Source organism: Ruditapes philippinarum, unplaced genomic scaffold, assembly GCF_026571515.1.
Source record: "Ruditapes philippinarum isolate M1 unplaced genomic scaffold, ASM2657151v2 ctg275_1_1_1_1, whole genome shotgun sequence".
Lineage (NCBI taxonomy): Eukaryota > Metazoa > Mollusca > Bivalvia > Venerida > Veneridae > Ruditapes > Ruditapes philippinarum.
Window position 1 is genome coordinate 280,037 of NW_026852998.1, and position 21,705 is coordinate 301,741.

At 32.4% G+C, this 21,705-nt stretch overlaps 1 protein-coding gene across 21 annotated transcripts in view; it reads left to right on the forward strand.

Moving 5' to 3' along the window:
- LOC132730725 (CUGBP Elav-like family member 2) overlaps window positions 1-21,705 on the forward strand; it is a 141,315-nt gene that overhangs the window by 79,815 nt on the left and 39,795 nt on the right. For 19 of the 21 annotated variants that reach the window (XM_060716731.1, XM_060716753.1, XM_060716770.1 and 16 more), the window contains one exon: window positions 7,029-7,111. In XM_060716731.1, coding sequence (XP_060572714.1) covers window positions 7,029-7,111 — 83 coding nt within the window. Of the gene's footprint in view, window positions 1-7,028; window positions 7,112-19,873; window positions 20,343-21,705 lie in introns of those variants that run through there. The other 2 variants (XM_060716829.1, XM_060716840.1) reach the window with 2 other exon arrangements.

The following is a 21,705-nucleotide window of genomic DNA, read 5'->3' on the forward strand; positions in this document are numbered from 1 at the left end:
CAAGACTATTTCCAGAATTATGCCCCTTTTGAACTTAGACTTTTTTGTTGTTGAGAAATTGGTAATTTTTACTCCAACTTCTTCAATCATGATAGGATTTTAAAAATGTTATATTTTGATAACAGGGATGTTTAAAAAATAACTTTAGAGTGTCCTTCAGTCCGTCTGTCTGTACATAAAAACTGTTTCCTGTGATCACTTTTAAAGAACTTTTTCAACAAATTTACTTAAAATAGGAACATAAGTGAATGGCCAATGGCCCTTCAGAATGTTGCTTGGGCTCTTACCGGTAGGGGACTTATGGATTGCTTGCAATACTATGATAATTGCTTGTTCGTTTAAGGTTTAATTCATTTTAAAACAAACAAAAAATTACGCCATTTTAATTTTCTTGGGTAACTTCTTGAAGAGAAAAATCTGCATTTTGTAAAAGAAGAGCAATGTGCTCGTTTATTGTGAACAACAATGCTATTATATGATAATTCATAAAACTTGTTTGCAAATACAAATATTTAGTGTTATAAACAATAGCCAAAAGAAATTGAATATTTTTAATAACCTTTGATATATAACATTATTAACAGTTATATTTGATTGATATTAGGAGCATGCCTATGGCATCTTTTATAACATTAGCATTTGATAAGTACAGTTGCAAGATGTTTTGAAACGTCATAATAGTAAGAATTACCTGGTCGCACTGCAAACGCACTAGGATCACCACAGATCCATTAACAAGATTTGTCACATCAGTGGAATTGTATTGTTACTGCATATAAATAAAGAAGCAGGTAAGATAGCCTGGCATCAAGTTGACATATTGGTGTTTTTATTTTTCGACACTTGATTTGTGAGTTGCATCTGCTAGAATGACATCATCTTGTTTACCTGCGGACACACTATTTCCTGTCATTTCCGCTAGAACTTCTGCTGGGATTTTTCTTGTGATCTATTGCATCATTGCATCATATATGAGCACGATGTCTAAATTATGCCATTTTATCAGGATTATTGAGGACGGCAGATTACCTTTTGTTGAAAATAGCAGATGGCAAAGTCTTGTATCTGATATTGTGAAAGCTTGTTAACTCCTGATGTTTGTGTTGATGCTGATTTATTGGTGATTGATGATGGCTTTAGTTATTTTTAACATGGTTCAAATCCTATAATTTATAAAATAGAATCAAATATATAAATAATGTAAATTGCTACAAATTGTTCATGATTCTCAAAGGCTTTCTAAAATAAGATAATCGCGGAGGTTTATGCCATTTAATCAAAGGAGAAGTTAAAACAGCAGTTTTATTTAAAAACAGGATTACTTTAATGCATTTCCTCAGTTGCTTTAGATCAGAATCCCCGTGCAGAATTTCAATTGGAGAGAAAAAACGCTACAGAAAGTATTTGCAGAAAATACAAAATATTCTGTGCAATTAGTTAGGGAATGATCTGATTGAAATGTTAGTATATTTACAGTGTGCTTGTATAACAATGTCTTTCATGCAATGCATGGTTGAGGAGACTTTTGACATGCTGTTTATTGTTCCCCCAGAATATTTTATATTCTTCTGTTAACACTTTGTCAGCTAGTATTTAAGCACGGGAAACAATATTTTATACAAGAATGTTTAGACTGTCTTCACTGATATGGAAGCAATATATATTCAGAAGTTTGGCTAGTTATTTCTGTTCTGAATTGTCATGTATAATTATGACTTTTGAAGACATGTTGAAGATTTATTTCAAAGTATTTAATGACTTGGATGTACTTATTTATTGAAGAAGATTTTTCTTCAGATTTTCTACAGAAGCATGTACTTTGATACTAAATATTAAGAATACTTTGGTCTCATGGTATTTATTGATTAGAATATTTTGCGAAAATATAATAATTATATGAAGTTATTGACAGTACCAGAATGAATGTTATTATTGTACATATAAATATAAGCTGGTTTAATCATTTCATGTAGTTTGCTGAATGAGGGCAATACCCAGTGCCTTTTATATTTGAAATGTCTTTTGTAAGTTACATGAAGGACCAGAATTTATGTAAGGGATTTGTATATAAAAGCATGAAATCAAGCAGTCAGCAGTACAGAGTATCTGGTCAGCAAAGTACATGTATGTATAAATTTGCAGAAAACTTTTCTGAGCATGACTTTAAGTGGCACCATTTATCTCTGGCTATATAAGGATAAGATAACATCATACAAAGAGTCACATACTTACCTTGGTAGAACTGTCTGCAAGCTATGTAAGGCACTGCATCTGTCATAACCTTGTAAAATATCCAGTTGTTATAAACTTGCAGAAAGTCCAATCAGAACGAATCCATCTGTCATGGGCTTGCAGAATATTCATCTGTCATAGGCTTACAGAAAATCCATCTGTCATAGGCTTGCAGAAATCCATCTGTCGTAGGCATGCAGAAGATCCATCTCTCAGAGCCTTGCAGAAAATAGGCATATTTTGTCACGTTCCATATCTTTTAAAGGAGCAATTATCTTCTGTCTTAAGATGATTCTTTAGAGAAAGTGAAATATATGGAAGCTAAATTTATTGAGATCTAGGTAGTGCCACTTAGAAGAATAGTAACAGATCTCAAAGACAACCTGCAACTTTGTGCTGTCTGACAAGAATCTGAAATCTTTTACACTAAATGGACAAGTCTAAAAGCGAGGACTAAGTAATTTAAATAGGTACATAAAGTTGATTACATAATCAGCAAGAATTTATTATCTCCACTTGTTATTCTACCAAATAGCTGATGTTGTGCATGTTTTTATACAGTTGGAGCAATATTTATGAGGACAAAAAACTTTGTAGACGATAAGATATGAAATATTGTTTATTCAATCAAAACCAATTAGTGAGCTGACAGATTTGCATTGTTTATGTTTGAGTCAGGAAGATGTTATGTCTCATATTTAGCAAGGAGACAAAATGTAGCCCTGTATCAATATAGTAGACATTGTCTGAATGCTTATCTTTAAAGTAATTTGCAGGTATTTATCTTTATAATTCCATGTAGCATTACTCTAATATTGTGATATCAATTGATTAAATGATGTTGTTGCAAGTTATAAAACATTGATTCGAAACATCTAAGCTTTTATGAAGTGATGTCTACAAAAAAAAATTGACATAGAAATTGTTAAGTTTTTTGTCTTATTTAGTTTACACAAAAAGATAATACAGTCAAACCTGTGTTTAAAGGTGAGTTCCAGATAAAGACCTTGAAAAGGAAACCAGACTGCCAATGAACTATTAGCCACTTGAACAGATAAAGACTGCTAAAATACAGATTATGAGAAACTATTAGTCTTTTATAAAAAAATCTAAGAAAGAGGGATTATAATGACGCCAACAGCAACACTATTGAAACACTGTTTCACCACTGGTGAAATGTCCAAAGCAGTGTTCTATCTTTAATACTGCTAAATGCTAAAATAAATAATGGATTGAGTGATCCCTAAAGGAATGGACAAAAATAAAGCAACTAAAACTGAAAGTGCAGAAAGAACTTCTTCAGCTGTCACTCAGCACCTGACATCCCGAGAAAGGGCAATCCCTCAAAGACAGTGAAAACAACCAACAAAATAATAGAAGACAATTTTAGACTTGGTGTTAAAGTTAAAGTCTGGTCTCTATAGACAGGTCAGAGTTAAATGTTAATAAGTTATTCATGATGGCTTTGGGTTATTTTTTAATTACTTGTCTATATCAGTTTCTTGTGGAAATATACCCATGAATTATAGAACCAATATGTGTTTAAGAAAAACTCTGGAGGCAGCTTGTACAGTCTAACCTGTGTTAAAGACTACCTCAGAATAAAGATCACCCTATAAATAAAGGCCACTTTATGACAATCCTTCACCTATTAAAAAGAACAAAATGACCTCCAAATAAAGACCACTTGTCTATAAAGGTCATGTTTGGTCTCTCCCTTGTATGACCTTTGTTCACAGGTTTGACTGTATAAGGGCTTTGTTACATAGCTCAGTCATCTTTCTGGTAACTGGATTACTATAAAGTATCTTGAAGGTGTGGCATGCCAAACTTTACATGAGTTATTTATGAATGAATACCTTATTTTTTGAGTTATAAAAACTGATTTATTTTGATAACATTAAATAACAGAAAGAGATAATGTATTTAACAGTAGTGATCGCTGCTGTAGAGTATATAACAGATGAATCAGTAAGGAAGATACTGTGCTTGTTTATTGACTAGATGGCAATCATTAAAGATGCCATCATGTTGCCATGCTAATGTCAGGAAGTATAAATACTGAAGGTGGGTCTGCAGTTGTTGCAGGTTTTTCGCTTAATGCCGTCTGTAAAATAGATTCTGCACCCACTTTTATAACATGAATTTACAAACATTATTTCACACATGATTGAGTAAAAGATTCAGAAGAAGAAATAGGTCTAACTGTAGATTTATAACCATGGTAATTAATTAACTGATATCGGGACATGGACGATTTCTTAAGAAGAATTTGTCATAAGAAGAATTTGTCATAAGTTGTTGGAGGGTTACAGTGCAATTTTGATGTATCAAATGTCTATTTAAGAGGTCATGGATAAAACATTAATCAAGTACCTTTATTTTATGTCTCAACTAAAAGATTATTATCAATTATGGTCAGCACAGTATATTACAATTGTAAAATCTGTCATAAAAAAAAACACGAAAATCTATCTTAGTGTTAAATTTAGTGTTATATGTATAACTATCTGAAATTATGTTTGTGGTTTATTTTTTGTTTACTTAATGTGACACTGCAGGCCCTGCATGGTTTAAGAATTAGAAAATAATAGATTGTGATTGCCTTTATATGATAAAATATCTATTTTTTTGGTACTTGAACAGAATTTAATCACAGAATAAATGACATTGAAGTTCTAGGATTGAGATTGATTGAGACTTTATCTGACAGTACCCTGTCACAGAAGATGTTCATCCTTTATATATAACATGACAAAAACTGTTTACATAGTCAATTTGGCTGCCAGATTATTGTCTGTTTATCTGTAACCTGTATTAGCCCAAGTATTGAATTTGTACAAATGTAATATATAGAAATGGCATTGCATACAAAAAAGCCATAATAATTTAAGGGAAAAACAGTGTTCATAACAAGACTAATCTGAGTAAAGTTAAGACAATGTAACATGGCAGTGTTACAGAAAAGCTTTGAGATTGTCAGTAAGTCAGGCTGACAATGTACACATGCTGTCACATTAGCAGAAATTCCAGACCAATTAAGTTATGTTAATGGAGTATTTATTGTAGATAGTAACCCGGTAGTTGTTTTCCAATTATCCCCACACTAATTTTACTTGGTATTGGCCAAATATTTAAATGTACTGGTAAGAACTCGTGAATAAGTTAACAAAGGGATATAAAAGGTGTTAAAAACAATCTTGGATTGTGAGTTTTTATGACACAGAATGAGGGTATGAATTGATATAAAGATTTAAATCAGGATGGAATCACCTTATCCTTAATCTTCTTCCTGATGTAAATTTGAAATAGACTTGTCCAGTTTTTATTATAAAACAGTATATTCTGTTAATTCAAGGGATTGTATTGTTTCATCAAAATACTAAAACTTAAGCATGCCACAAAGGGCAACACAGAAGCAATTTTGGCAAGTCAAAGTTCAAAGGGTCAACAAAGTTTGTAATTTATTAGTAAAGATATTCCCATATTTGTATTTATTATACTGATGCACTCTAAACAATGGTAATAGAATTGGGATTAATTTAAAAATAGATATCTTAAAATTTGTGAGTTTTCTTGCATAAAATGCAAAGAAATTACTTTTGATACATTTACAATGTATGACAGTGTGTGCTTCATAAATCCAGAAATAAAACACAAGAACTGTAAATCATTGATTAAGTTTGCACAAGATGCATTGAACAGCTTTGCAAATAAGACCTGTTTCTCACACTGACTGGGGGAATACTGCCATTGTAAATGTGTCCTGGTAATTTTATCTTCTGATACAATTATTTGATAGTTGGTTGTGAAATTCTGCTAGTCTCAATTGGCAGTCTATAGAAAACAGATTTTCAGAAACTTTTAAGCCTAGTTTCTTGCAGCATATTGTCTTTTGTTGCTTTTTTGTCTGCCTATTTTGTTAAAAGCTGTCTGTCTTTGAAAAGTGTTTGGGATTTTTTTAGCATTAATAGGGAGTCTGGCATTTCATTCATTTTAGCAAAAGGTCTGTTTTTTCTTAAGAAGACATAACTTACAACATATTTTTGGCATTTTGGGTGTTAAAGATGATACATGTATAATCAACTTTGACATTTATATTATGATGCATTTATGTACTGAGCTATGATCCACAATGCCACATGTTTGCCCAATGTCCATACACTGATTTAAAACTGATGTTGAACACATTGGAATAACACCATTGCTACTTAATTTATAGATATTCCATTGTCTCAGTGAATTGGTAACTGGGTACTATTTTATAACTGTCATGCAATGAATTTGTAACTTAAACTCATTGTCAAATGAAAGGCATTACTTTGTATCAAAATGAGTTTGGTCAGACCGGAAGGATGTGTAAGTTGGTCTAACATTGTGCCATTGGCTGGCCTATAAAAGTTATTAAGCAGATTCCTATCTATATTCTGCTAGGACTGATGGTTTTGCTATACTGCTAACAGGCTTGCCTAAATGTTCATTAATCATGCAATCTATATTATCATAAATTTTTGCAAAAAAGAAAAAAAAAAAAGAAAGAAAAACAAACCCCTCAAAAACCCGCTATTATTTAAAGTTATACAATATTAACTTCTTTTTCTTTTTAAGTGAAGTCAGTATGTTGCCTAATGTTGCTAAGTCATTCAACTTTTGTATTTTAAGGATATTTTAGAACGTAGTCTTAAAGTCTATATTTAGGAATTTCTTAAATTTACTAGTATATAGAATCCTGCAGTGTGACATTTTATTGGTAAATTGTGGTATCTCCATCAATATAATTTGTGTTGTATTTTCAGGATGCTGTTTTGTTACATTTTACACAAGAAAATCTGCACTAGATGCCCAGAATGCCTTACACAATATCAAAACTATGCCTGGGGTGAGTATGCTTTTCTACACAATATAGTATTTTTACACCACAAATAAACTATGAATAGAGTAAGGTGTTTATTTTTACACAATTCAACAATATTGCAATGTTCACCATGAAATGTTTTTGTTAAGTATCTTATACAGATGTTTTGATAATTTGGTAGATTTTGGTGAGTAACTTGCAGAGGTGGTTTTGTTAAGAGTAAGTTCAGTATTGCTGAGGTTTTGTTAGAGTAAGTTCAGTATTACAGATGTTTTGTTAAGTTTGTTCAGTATTGCAGAGGTTTTGTTAAGTTTGTTCCGTATTGCAGAGGTTTTGTTAGAGTTAGTCCAGTATTGCAAATGTTTTGTAAGAGAGAGTTCAGTATTGCAGAGGTTTTGTTAAGTTTGTTCAGTATTGCAGAGGTTTTGTTATAGTTAGTCCAGTATTGCAAGACATTGTGTTAGAGTAAGTTCAGTATTGCAGAGGTTTTGTTAGAGTAAGTTCAGTATTGCAGAGGTTTTGTTAGAGTAAGTTCAGTATTGCAGAGGTTTTGTTAGAGTTAGTCCAGTATTGCAGAGGTTTTGTTAAGTTGCAGAGGTTTTGTTAGAGTTAGTTCAGTATTGCAGAGGTTTTGTTAAAGTAAGTTGAGTATTTCACAGGTTTTAATGGTAGAGTTAAGCATTTCAGAAGTTTTGGTGAAGTGAGTTCCTTACCTGAAGTAAATGCTGTACAAGCTTCATTTGAAAGAACAGAGAAAGGTAAATGTTACTATTAAATAAAAAGAGTAGTCTTTCTGAAGTTGAAATGAGGAAAATCTGGATTAATGGATTAAGTGTCCTCCAGGCTGCCCATTTTCCATGCTTCGCTGTGTAGCTGAAGTTGCAGAAAAAAATGGTGATATAAACATGATATTAGTTGGGGAGAAGAGTATCTGTCAGAATTAGTTTGTGCTGATGGTATGTTGGCTTTCATTAGAAAGTTAATGCTGGTTATACTCAGTGTAATGTATCAACATGCAAGAAGGTATTTTATATTGATGAAGTATGTGTTTGGTTGTGCTAGGTACTAGTATTGAAAAGCTGTCTTGTTGATGAGAGATTGGCATGCTGGTGTTGAGTTAACACCTTATTTAGTAGCTTCATTATGTGTATAATAGAGACATATTGACCAGTACACTGACAATTTACATTAACTCTCATTGGTGATGGTCCAAATGTTCTGTGCTTCCAACTTCACCAAATGACAATTATGGTAATATCAGCGCTACAGAATGGAGTAACAAACAAAAAAAGTGTGTGTGATTAACGACAGAAACATAAAGTAATGGACAATCAACATAAAAGTTTGATCTAGATTTTGTCCAACATTTTCTGGATAATTGCTTAGAATTTCTTCAAAGAAGCTGTTATTGTCAGTCTGTCAAATGTTGGGGTGTTCCTTTGAATTTATTGTGGAAAGTTGCAACATTTAACCTTTTCTCAGCTAATTTATCCTGTATAAATGGTAAAACTAACCAGTTTATTTTAGGTTACATCAATATCTAGAAACTGTAAATAGCTTGTAATTCAGTTAACTGACATGGCAATTTTACTTTTTTTGCTTGTCCAGCATTCAGGTCTAGTTTTAAGATGTGCTTGTTCGAACCAAACGTTCCTGGACTAGGTTGTGTCTAAGATTTATGTAATGCATTTCATTGATTTTTGGGATTCACTTTTCACTTTTGCCAGACAATGGTCTATTTTAAATATAAAAATGTCCTCTTGAGTTAATACAATTTCCCATTTTCTGAATTATCATCTGTTTTTGTACTTGCATTACATCATGTAACACGGAAAGCGTAGGGGGAATGGTCAGTTCATTGGTTACTTTCTAGATTGCTTGAGACTATTAAACATATTGAACAAAGGCCAAAATGTCTGTAACGTTCAGATTGATCCATCCAATCATAACTTGTCTCAATATCTTGTTCAATCATAATGTCAAAATTATGAACAAATGAAGATGTACATTTTTTGTTTCTATTGATATTGACTGTTTGATAGTAAGGTCTGTTAGTTAGTCTGATTTTTGAATTTGGATTTTAGTAGTGCCAAGGGTTTTCTTTTTCTCTCTCCGTGGTATGAAAGGCAATGCAAAAACAATTGGTTCCATTTGATTCAAAGTCTGAAAGTCACAAGATTAGATGGGAGCAAGGATAATGCAATACAAATTAGAAAAATACAAAAGTTGTTTTATTGAGTCTGTTCATGATGTGCTGTAGTGGTATATATAATACAGTCGGTTGTCCAATAAGCACTGTGTTAATTTACAGAATTTTAAAGTATTCTCCTGGAGTCTGTGTCACTTTAATTTGTGAGGTTCTAGATACAGATTTATAGAGGAATGGTTATTTACTAGGCTGCATGGGTTTGGTTTTACTTCCTGATTGCATTCTTTTAAAATAGAAATTATGTTTGTCAAGGCTAGGTTTTTTCTCAAGTTACTAGTATGGATTCAGCTCTGTAATTGAGCCTTTATAGTATGTGTCATGTAACTGCTTAAGTTGTGAATCATACTAATTTTGAATCTCACTTCATCAACCAATGTTCTATTCTATTCTATTCTATCAATAGGTATTGTCTGTCTACATGGCTTTGTCTCTCTTATTGATGTACCATACTTAACAGATTGATATAAGAAAAGGTTTCACAAGATAGCGTCTATAATTAAACAAAAAATCTCAGTTTCTTACTTTTCTGGTGATGGGAGGAACACATCTTGTCTCCTAATTGAGAAGATTGGTAGAGATGGCATCAATAAAGTAATAGTCAAGAAGATAAAACACCCTATAGGAGAAAGATCACATTCTTTATCATAATTTAATAGTGAACTCCACAAATCTTTCTGGCGTATTTAGAAACTAAAGAAATTACTTTTATAGATCACTGGCAGTTTTTTTTTTACATCTCCGAGGTTTATCAAGACATAGTCTCACAGTTTCTATATTAAATTAATGGTGTAGCCTGTATTGTTCTTTTTTCTTGGCACTTGAATTCAAATTCTGGGCATGTGCTTGTATTCTTTAAATTAAGTTAATCAACCAATATAAGCATGTTTCAGGACAATGCTTTGATGCATGGGAAGTCAGGGAGGTATACAGCTATGGTTTTCTACTCACAAGTTAATCTAATGCCAAGTGCATATTATAAAATGCAGAATTTAGGCTGTAAATTATATAATATGAAGAATAAATGTCAAGAATTAATACATTTTGCTGATAAAAGCATGAAAATATATGTTGAGCAGAGATGATTTAATGAAATAAGAAGCTCATTATTAGTGATAAAAGACATACTTTCTAATGAAATACAGAGGTTTATTTGTTATTAGGATTTCATTAAGACAGAAATGGTGTCTATTTAAGATGGGGAAAGGGGAATGTTTGTCCTCCATTAAGAATGTCATGCTCATTCAGTTCCATTACAACTGTGACCCTGTTTTGTCATAATTTATTGACGTGAATACTACTTTTCAGGCTCTGGACTTGAACATTATTAAAATCAGGAAATTGTGTCCTATAGAATTATTAAAATCGAGGAATTGTGTCCTTTAGAATGAAGCTGAAATAATTAGATTTAAAGCAACTATTTCTAAAGATTTGGATGCTTATGTAGCCAAGTAGTTAAGGTTGTGATTTTAAACTATTTGCCACTCACCATTGTGGGTTTGAATCTGATGTGAAACCTAGGATTCTTTCATTTGAGGAAGCTATTCTGCTGTCAAACTAGCTGACAGAAAGTCAGTGGTGTCTTCATGTGCTGATTGGCATTTCACTGTACAACCTTTACAGTACCATAAGACTCAAAACCCAAACCCATCAGACAAAAAAATCCTTAAGATTTACTTTGTACAAGAGCAAATTAAAGGAAACAACATTTTGTTTTCTGAATATATTTTGATGGAATCTTAACAAAGAAATTGATCAACTTAAATATTTTCCCTGTTTTATGGTATCTATATTGAAGTGCAAGCACTAAATCATTATGATAGAGGAGATTCTATCAATATTTGTCTCCTGTTTTTAAACTGGTTAGAATAGATGAGTGAAATGTGCGGCCAATGTTTGGAAATAATGATCAGTACGTAATGGCTTCATTATTGAATTTTCTTGTTTATTAGATCGTGGGTTACATGAAGTAATTCCAGTCAAATATTCTCTCGCTTTCGAATAAAACATGTCGCTTTCGTGATGTATGTACGTGACATGGGAGCCGAGATATTTTCTTCACTTGAAACAATACTTAGATCATCACAAAAGAACAAATTTATAATAGGTCTGAGTGTGGCTGAAAACGTATGAGCTATTATCCTTAAACAAGAATCTGTCTGTAAGGAAAGAAACTAAATGAAACTAAATATATTGCCAAATTATTTTTTGATTTATAGGGATAGTAATATATTACAGTAATTTTGGAATTGTTTCGTTTTCTGACAAATTATCCCAAATATATATATGCAAACAAAAAATTTAAACAATGACGAACCAATAAAGTGCATCATAATGTCATAATTTTGACGATTGGAGTATGTTTTATTAAAATTACAGCTAATGATTTGTGTGAATTAATTCAGCTAATTCATGTCAAATCTGCCTTTGGCCAATGACTGTGAATAGTTATTGTAAGTTTGAATTTATATTCTGATTTTTCTGTTCAAGTACTGTTGATTAATGAACACCAAACTTCCCCCAATTTTGTATCCCCTTCCCATGTGCCCCTGAGTATCAGTGATTATGTGATTAGCCTATCCATGCTCTGCCTTGTGCCCTGCCCTGTTTTTGTTTGGGATTGTCCTTGGCATCTTGCCACTGGTTCTTACTGCTGGGTTGTGTGGGGGTTACGTTCACTGAACGCCCCCTTTCCTTGTTGATCTTGTGTATCATATTCCATTCATATACATATAAGATGAGTAGGACAAATCTTACACTGGAAATTTGTCTCTCTTCTTGCTTGATCATCACAGAATAAAATGCTTCTAACTTTTAATAGGATGATATGCAAGAGAAAATTAGATTTTCTTTCTTATTTACTGACTACTCCTAAATAAAGCCATAAAACTTAAAGCCAGCATTGAAAAGGAATTGATTTTCATAGGATTTCTTTTTCTGTATTATAAAATTCAATTTAAGTTTTATACTTTCTACATCTCTTCTTTAATCACATCTGTTAGAATAGTACATGAAATTGCCTGTCATTTGCTAGAAGTAGGAGCTCAGGATAGCACAGTCATAAAAATGATGATGATATTTATAGTTAGGAGATGAGATGTTTTAAGTAGCATTGTGTTAGAGCACTGAAACATCAACCTGTCAGGTTGTCAGTGCCATAAAGTAAACCCTGGAGACAACACATTGCCATTTCCAACAGTTGTAAGTTTTCTGAGTTGTTATTTTCTCTCTCTTTCTAAAATGATTGGGCTTTGTCTTTTACTATGCAAAAATGTAAATGGTTATAAGATCTTGTTATGCATGCATTGCAATAATATATTTCACCGTGTTTCTTTGACATATTTATATGTACATGTATATCTCTCTGATGATTGGTTTCATATTCTTATTATTTTTGGCTGAAATTCAATTCATTTTCAATCTCATATATTCTATTCTGGCATATTTAAGAGCTGTTTTAAAGTAGAACCATGGGCAGATGTTTCAGGTGTCAAAGTTTGAATTGTCCACAGTGTCAGGAGTATAATCAGAATTATTCCAAAGAAATATGTTTTGAATCATGTATTGCCAAGCCCATATTTGTAAGGTTTTTGAATCCATAAAACTGGATCTTTTTTGCTGCATTGTATGCCCATCTTGTTTTGCATATGCTGACCATTATTTTGTTTCTCTAGACCATGATTTAGCCGATCATGGTTTTGCTTGTTCTGACTGGTTTGCTTGTTCCGACTGGGTTTACTTGTCTAGCTGGCCATGGATTTGCAGATCCTGACTATGGTTTTGTTTGTTGCTTGCTCATCTTGCTGACTTTTACATACTTAAAAAAATGTTACAAATGCTTTTGCCATACCCATGTCAGATATACAAAGGAGTGATGGTACACCTTGTTTCGTCCATTCTTCATTAACAGGCATTTTGTTTGGCCTATTACTCTTAAATTTTCATTCAAATTGTATATGTTTACGATAAACTAAGTGTGTCCATATATATTGCCATCATTATAGTCCTGTCTTGTACAAGGTCTATAAGAAGCAACATAAAAAAGTCATCATAAATCTTGAAGTCTTTATGATGGTTATAGGACCTGTCACACTGCCAAGCATCGTTGGGCAAAGTGAGTCAATGCACCTTACATAACTGTACATAATCTGTAGATTATAAGCACCTAAACTAAGTTATAGTTATGTTGAGCATAAATAACAACATATTTCATGAGATGTTATTATAGTTCTGCTGTTGTCTTCAAAACCAGTCCATAGTTATACATGGAACTTGAGATAAAGGCATTTAATTACTTTATTGCATGTTTATGACAAATCTTCTGCTAGAATTTTACGACAATTTTCTGAAGTCATCATAAAACATGAGCAGAATGCATCTCAGCTTTATAGAGAAAAAAGACTGAAATGAGATTGTCTGAATTTTTACTTTGTGATGGGCTCGTCATATTTTTGTTCTGATGTTCTGGAATAGTAATTTGTGTTCTGTCAAAGTTTTTCTTGTCTGATGGAAACCAGCTGTGTTTGTATTATATCCTACAGCAGGTGGCAAATAATTTGACATCATCTTTTGCTTTCTATATAATATGTTTGAGCTCAGTCATGATGTAGTTATGATTGGTGTACAAAAGTTGTTTGTTAATAGCACATTAAATTAAGGTCTTAAGTGAAAGAATGCAAAATATTGTTTGTCATCAAGGTTCATGACAAGGTGATTGTTGTACTGGTGATGGAAGGAATCATTGTACATGATGATTCTCTGTTTTATGAAACTCTTTGGCAAAAGGTGAAGGTCATGGGAATGGAGTAACAGTGGAATTACATACCCATCTGGCAAAAGGTGAAGGTCGTTGGAATGGAGTAACATTGGAATTACATGACCATCATTGTGAAGCATTGTACCAAAGGGGTCAAGCATAAGCAACATGGTTGGCTAAAGAAAGGTCAGTGGTTCTACACAGGACTGCCTAAGTGATTCCAAAAGTGTATGCATAAGGTGGTTTTGGCTAAGAAAGTACACTTCTGTCTCAAAATTCACCATATGACAATGCTAGTAGCATCAGTACAACTTCAAATCTACCAGAAATGTTGTACCAAGTTCTGTCAAACTGCATGTTAACTAAGTCACAAAATATTGTGAACATTTGACCATCATGTGTTAATTCTGTAGTTGTCTGTTTTACTAACTGGTACTCCCTAAAATTGTAAGTTAATGTTAATTGACCTCTACTATAGCTAAGCTTTTCAAGTCAGTTCGGAGAAGTTCACTGAGTCTTTTCTTACTTGTCCTTGACAATTGATCTCTGAAGTCATTAAGTCGTATGGTCATTTGTCTCTCACTGCTGATTTAGATGTCATATGAGAGTATGGGGATAAGTAGGGGAGAAATTGGTTATTACTGGTTAGTTATCCAGGAAAGCTGGTTAACCAGCATTAAAACCAACCAACCAAACCTGACAATTAGGCCATGTTTACAGCTTTGTCAGCACAACATCTTGTATGTCCGATTTAAATGACTGTCACTATAGGATAGAACGGGGTTTACCTGCTCATCTTTACTTTTATTCCTTTATCATTTTGATTGCATGTTTCAAGAAAAGATAGGGATTAGTTCATCTGACAGATATAGCAAGGTTAAAGGTTAGGACAAAGAAAATATAAAGTAAAGATATATGATAAATAACTGGAGGCATTGGAGGACAGACAGCTAATGTATTAGCATAGTGAAACATTACTCTTATCTTCCTCTTTACTTAATTTTACATAATGATAATGATACTGGCTGACAGCTCCATAACATCACAAGAATAATATTGGCACTGCTATAAATAAGATAAATAACATGTTTCTGTGCCCACATTTTTTCTTGCCAAAGAACCCATGCTCAACGTACAGTTAATTTCCTATCTGTCTTATTAAGCGATGTCTTTTGCCAAATGTCACGCTCTTTATCTGTCATAAAATAATACATATAGCTAGGCATCTTGTAGACTTGATAGTGAGTTGTATAAACTGTCTATTAGACTACTTCCTTTTTACTCATTTATTGAACGTAAATTTATACCAGACTAGTTCATTACACGCTGAACTCTCAACAGAGTACACCAAAGCTTTTGTAGAATCTCCTTTCATTTTCCAGAGACTTTTTAAAATAGATACTGTTTTTACAAAAACTGCAAAAAAAAAAAAAATTTAAGATTTATTGATTCAATTTAGATCTTTTTTTCTCCATAATTTGCAATATTATATGAACAGTTATATATTATACAATATATTATTATACAATATATGAAGGTATGTACAAGTTACCTGTACTTTAAGAGTTTTACATGTAAATACACTCAACAGCCAATTAGAGAAGCACCTGTTACAGTCAATCAATCTGTAATTGATTAAGCTTATTGCCTCATTTAGATACCATAGCTTATATAATATCTTTATATCTGAAACTAAGAAGTATAGTCAGTAGATGTTATGAAAAAAAATTTATAGTCTCAATTTCTGTGATTCAGACAAATTTATTTAAAACATCAAAGGGTAAAAGATTAATTGTCCTGTTTTTAGGGGTGATAATGCTTAGGTAATCAAGGGTTTATTGCAAACACTGAAACAACATGCTCATAAAAGTCATTTCCTTAGGGTGATGTATCCATTTAAATTTTGCAATGCCCATCAGAAATTTCTGACAATATGGATATTTGAAAAAAAAATAGTAAAAAAAAGAGAAGTTTTCAAGCTTTGTAAGAATGTTTATCAATGGTTGTTGTGATCTGATTTTGTTGTTTTCTATTTTCATTTTGGAGGTCATGGTCACAAGAACATCTGATTTGATATGTTCTGTTTCATGTCCATTATCATCAACAGTATATTTGTAGAATGCTCGAAGGATTTGTTTTCTGTCAAGCTTATTGGATAATGTATAAAATGTCATACAATATCTGATATATACTAATTGGTTTTATCTTTGACTGCTGCATGAAAGAATTTGATTGTTTGAGAGTAGCAGATTGTGTATCATTTCTGATGGTAGTTAATGACAATACAGTATGCTTAGTTTAACTCAGTGGCTTCATAGGGGAATCCATGGCTGAGTGATTTAGGTTGTTGACTTCAAACCACTAGTGCCTTTCACCTCTGTATTTAAGCAGCGCTGCTGTCTTTTGGATTCTTCATGACTGTGAGAGAAGTGGATACAGTGGATCTTCTCAAAGTAATTGACCAAGGATCAAACTTCAGATGATATTAAGTAAGAAGTATTTTTAGTCTCCCAGACAATTACAAATCAACATAAGGATGGGGACAAGGTTCATATTATAATTTTGATTTTTGATGAGAAAGAATAAGAAAGAAAAGCACATAAACAAGGGTTCTATTATATCTTATAATTGGAAGCTTCCTCTTGCCTTTGATATGGTTGTATATCTATTTTAGTTTTGACTTGTCTGAAGATTTAGCATGTGTTTTTGTGTTGGTTGTGTGATGAGCATGTAGAATATTCTGTAAAGAGTATGTCTGTTTAATGTGAGAGGTTATTAAGCTGATGAGACTGTTAACAGTTTGACACTGTCAAGAGCTGTAGCAATCCTAATGAAAGCTTTTGTAGTATCTCGACAGCCACACCAGGCATTTGTACCTGGTTTATACCAGTGGAAATATAATGCACACATGCCCATGAAACAAGATTTATAGAAGTCTCCAGAGATAATGATTACTTCTATGAAATCATTTTGTTATGCAATTTTTTCTTATTTTAATTTAATTGTGTCTAAGGTAGAACAAATCTTGGACAAAAAATTCTTGTTTCACTTTCTTGAAAATATTTTTGGCTTACCTTGTTCAGGGGCATCAATGACGAGGAGTTAAGGTCTCTGACTTATACTTTCTTCTACACTGTTTCATGTTCAGTCTTACTGGATACATGTAAGGAAGTTGTCCAATTAGAGGAGGTTGTTAATCTTGCTGATAAAAAGTAAGTGTTCCAGTTTAGGTGTAAGCTTGACACTTCTGAAGGTCACTAAATGACCATTGGTGTGCATCAAAGAAGTGCACATGCAATTAACCTGTTCTTAGGATATCAAAGTCTTATTATAAAATTTGAGCAGCTTACAGTGTAGAGTTTGGTCAGACTTGACACATTCTAACAGAAGCTGGCTTACATGGTGCTATAGTGGTGCATGGCAGATAGCTGTTAGTTTCCTTGTTTAATAACTCATACTTGGTCAAAATAATTTGACCTGTTTAAGGAGATTCTGTGATAAACTTATGTTTTGGGTCAGAATCTCATCATTAAAGTAAAACAACAACTTGCCATGGAGACTATAAAAATAATTTTAGTGTTAAAAGCAGCATATGGAAATAAATTCAATAAATATCAAGTCTGGTATGGATTGATACAGTTTGAAGTTTTCAGACATGTGTGTACCCAATAACTCTGTGTTTCAATGACAGTTTAGAAATGTTTATTATCTTTACAGACTATTCTAAATTTGTTTTTCTTAGAACATGTTTCAATCATAGGTTTTCTTATTTGACAATGAAAGGTTAACATTGTCTTAATAATGTACTTTTATTCAAGGGAAAGTGAGTTGACTGTCTACAAAAAATACTGATTAAAAATGTTGGACAAGGTACTGCAATAGGGGTAGCAAATGCAGTGCTAGATGTGTTCTGATTTGTAAGCAACCAAAGCAGACCATGTTTAGACAGCATGGATGTGACTGGTTGAGACTGGTCACATGGGTTGATTAAGTTTCCTCTGGCATTGTAACGGTTAATTAAAGAATGATGTTTAGTTTGGGTGAAAAAGAAGATAATTTTAGGAATGTGTTGGGGAGTTTTTTAGGGTCATTATAGTTGTAGTTTCATAACTGAAACAATTATGTTAACCATTTTCCTCACACATGCTCGTTCATCTTCATTTCACTCTAGCATGCTCATTCAGGGCTGATCATCACATGTTTTTGCGTCAGGTTCTATCATCTTATCTTTTCACCTGAATTAAATTAAAGCCTTATATAAAAGAGAGGACGGTTGATACACCTTAAATACTGTTAATTGTGAAAATTTTCTTTTAATTGTTGAGCAAGAGATTTGTACCTGGTTAAAGTTTGATTTTTTCTGTGTTTTGTAAATGGGATTTAAAAAAAATTGATAAAGTCTATCCATTTGTAATGAGAGATAATGAATTGTGATCGATTGTACTGATTGCAAAAAAAAGATTTTTTTTTATTTTTGACAATCTTTGGAGGTATAACTCCTTAATATTCCTTTTCTCTCTAATTGTCACTTTATTAATAATAAGATCAAAGAAATAATGTATCTTTGTTGAAATTTATTAAAAATAAATAAATCTTTATTTTTGTTTTTCCTGCATGCATTTAGTGAGATATAATAATATCAAACAATATAATTTATTTTAAATTTCATTTTCTTCATTGATAACAGAATAAGTATTGTACACCAGACATCTGGTATTTTCATGCACTGATTTAATGTCATTCTCAGATAATATTTGTTGGTGTCAAAACCACCTGGTTGTCATTCGGTAATAAGTTTAACACTAGGGTAGGGTCTGTAGAATCTATCAGTTCTATAAAGGAAGCTGTATATTTTAACTGTTCTGACGTAAAGATGAGTTAATCAATATTGTTTCATTGACATTTTCTATTTTTACTGCCTGCTACGAAGCTGTCATTAAGTTGAGAAAAATAATTAGCGCTAGTTATGTTATGACGCTGATTACTGTAACATATACTGTAAAAATATCTATAACTCAAACTTTTGGAACAAGGAAGTCTGAATGAATAAAAAAAGAAAATGTACTATAAAGTACAGTACAACGAAAAACTATTCCCTTGTTGTACTTTAAAGATGGTAATATTATATTATCTTTTTGATCATGAATGTAGAATGTATTTTGGTATATTTTAATTATATCAATGCAGTTTTGTTCTTTACTTTGAAACACATAACATAATTATTATAAAGGCCTTCTATTGCTGTGGCTTCGAAATCTAGGGGGTGTATGTTGCTGACTTGAGATCACTTGCCCGTCATTGTAATGGGTTTGAATCTAGACAGGGGTATTTAATGTGATCATGTCAGGTAGGGCCCCCTACCATCATAATTTGATTTTTCTACCCTGGTGCCTGTCTATACCTAAATACAACAGTTGGGTTTCTAGGATAGCACTGAAAAAATGGCTAAATGACCTTCAAAGTGATGGTCTGATCAACTCAAAAGCACACATTCAAGAATGAAGAGGTATACAGAAAAAGGCCATATCGGTCATTTTCAACAGGTATATTAATTTTAAGTTTAAAATAAAGATTATTGTGAAGCTACCATTTCTTAAGTAGATGACTTTATCAGTATGTTTTATCTTGAGAATTGAGATACTACCTAGATTATCGTCAAAAACCCATTTTTATATGTTTGCCACTTTAAACTAAAGAGATTACCATGCAAGAACAATTGAAATAGCATAGGGAATGCTATCTTGAATTTTGATAAAGAAAATCCAAGGGTGTTTTTCAAAACAGGAAAATAACTTGACATCCTGTAAAGACTAGATGTCCATTATGGTCTGCTTAACAAAATTTTAAAGTTGATATTCTTTTTCTTAAACAAAAGATGAACTGTTTCTGTGCAAACAAATAACGAGCAAAGATAAACATCGTTTAGATTCAACAAATTTCGGGTTCTTTTGTTGGAAATTGAAAAACGTTTCGAAACTTTGTATCTTCCGTGACTGTTGATCATTGGGCTGCAACATAGGGAAATAAAAACACTTAAGACTGGCTTAACGTTTTAAACACTCGAGTGTCTGATAAGTTTGTTTCGCATTAAGTTTCTTAATTGTTGGTTAAGATTGTTTAAGTTAAAAAGTTTGGTAATTTAGTCCGCAATTATAGAGTAGGTGATGAATTGAGAGGAGGTTGGTCTTGAAAAAAATATACAAGAAGAATCAGGAGTTTTAAAAAGTGTGTTTTCTATTAGTGTGGATATTACCTTGACAAATTGCATCGCAAAAATGGAACTGTATTATATGGTAAGAAAAATCTTCAGTGAATTTTTTTATGTTATTATTCTCTTTTCAGACAAGTTTAGTAGATATTTGGACGGTTTTGATGCTGATTTCTACTTTAAGTGTGTGCATCATATCTTTACCTTGCTACATCAGAAGTTAAAATGATCTACAAAATTTGTTCAGTTTAGTATAGTAAATATTTAATGTGAGTGTACTGGATCACCTTCTGTAGGGAATGGTAATTTAGTTACCTTTCAGGAACTAAACAGTTAGTCCAGTGATTTGACATTTATCTTAATTAAGCAGATGAAGTGATAAAATATTAAATTAGCATCTTCCTAAATGTCATTAAAATAAAGAAACATTTGTGTGAGTGACAGATTTATCTTTTTCTTATTGAAACAGGAAATTCTTCAAAACACGAAGGACAATAAAGTGGTCACATGGGTCCTTATTTAAGTTTTTGACATAATTGAGCCGCGTCATGACAAAACCAAAATAGTGCATTTGCGACCAGCATGGATCCAGACCAGCCTGCGCATCCGCGCAGTCTGATCATGATCCATGCTGTTTGCTGTCAGTTTCTCTACTTGTTATAGGGTTTGTAAGCGAACAGCATGGATCCTGATCAGACTGCGCAGGTGGTCTGGATCCATGCTGGTGACAAACGCATTATGTTGGTTTTGTCGTGACGCGGCTCATATTAAGTTTTTATTCTTGAATTTGTTTAAAGATATTGTGAGAGTTAAAGCTTGTTAAGGAAAGTTCTTTAAATCGTTTTCTGCCAATTTTGTAAAATGGAAAAGTTTGCCTGGCTTAGGCCAATATTATAGATATTTTTAATTTCAGATATTTGAAATTTAAAATACCAAATTAATTAATTTGAATGATAATTTTTTTCATATTAATTTTAGCTTTGAAAATGGAAGTTAACTTTGTTGTATTGGGTAAAAAAAATCATGGTCATGTTATTACCTATTTTTTGGTGCCAGTAAGAAAAGCTGGGTTGTGATAATAACATGTGTCTGTCTACAGGAAATCAAGTGTTGATAGGAATTAGACCCTGGTATATAAACTATTTTTGTATGGTACTAAATGAAGGTGTCAAGATTACTTGCCTTCCACACTTTCTAAATTAAGAAATTTTGGTTCCTGCCTTATTTGGCTTGTTTATGAGTTATTTGGGTTTCTTGTTTCATGATGGCAATTCAGCTATCACAGGGGTTGTCATAAAAATACCCTAAATCTTATACTTGTAAACAACAGTGAAACAACAGTGGCATTTAACAACAGTCAGTTCCAATATATGGCTGGATAAACAATGTCAGAATGTAATGAAACTGTTTCCTATTCAAGCACCATGCAGTCATTTGTGAACCTAGGA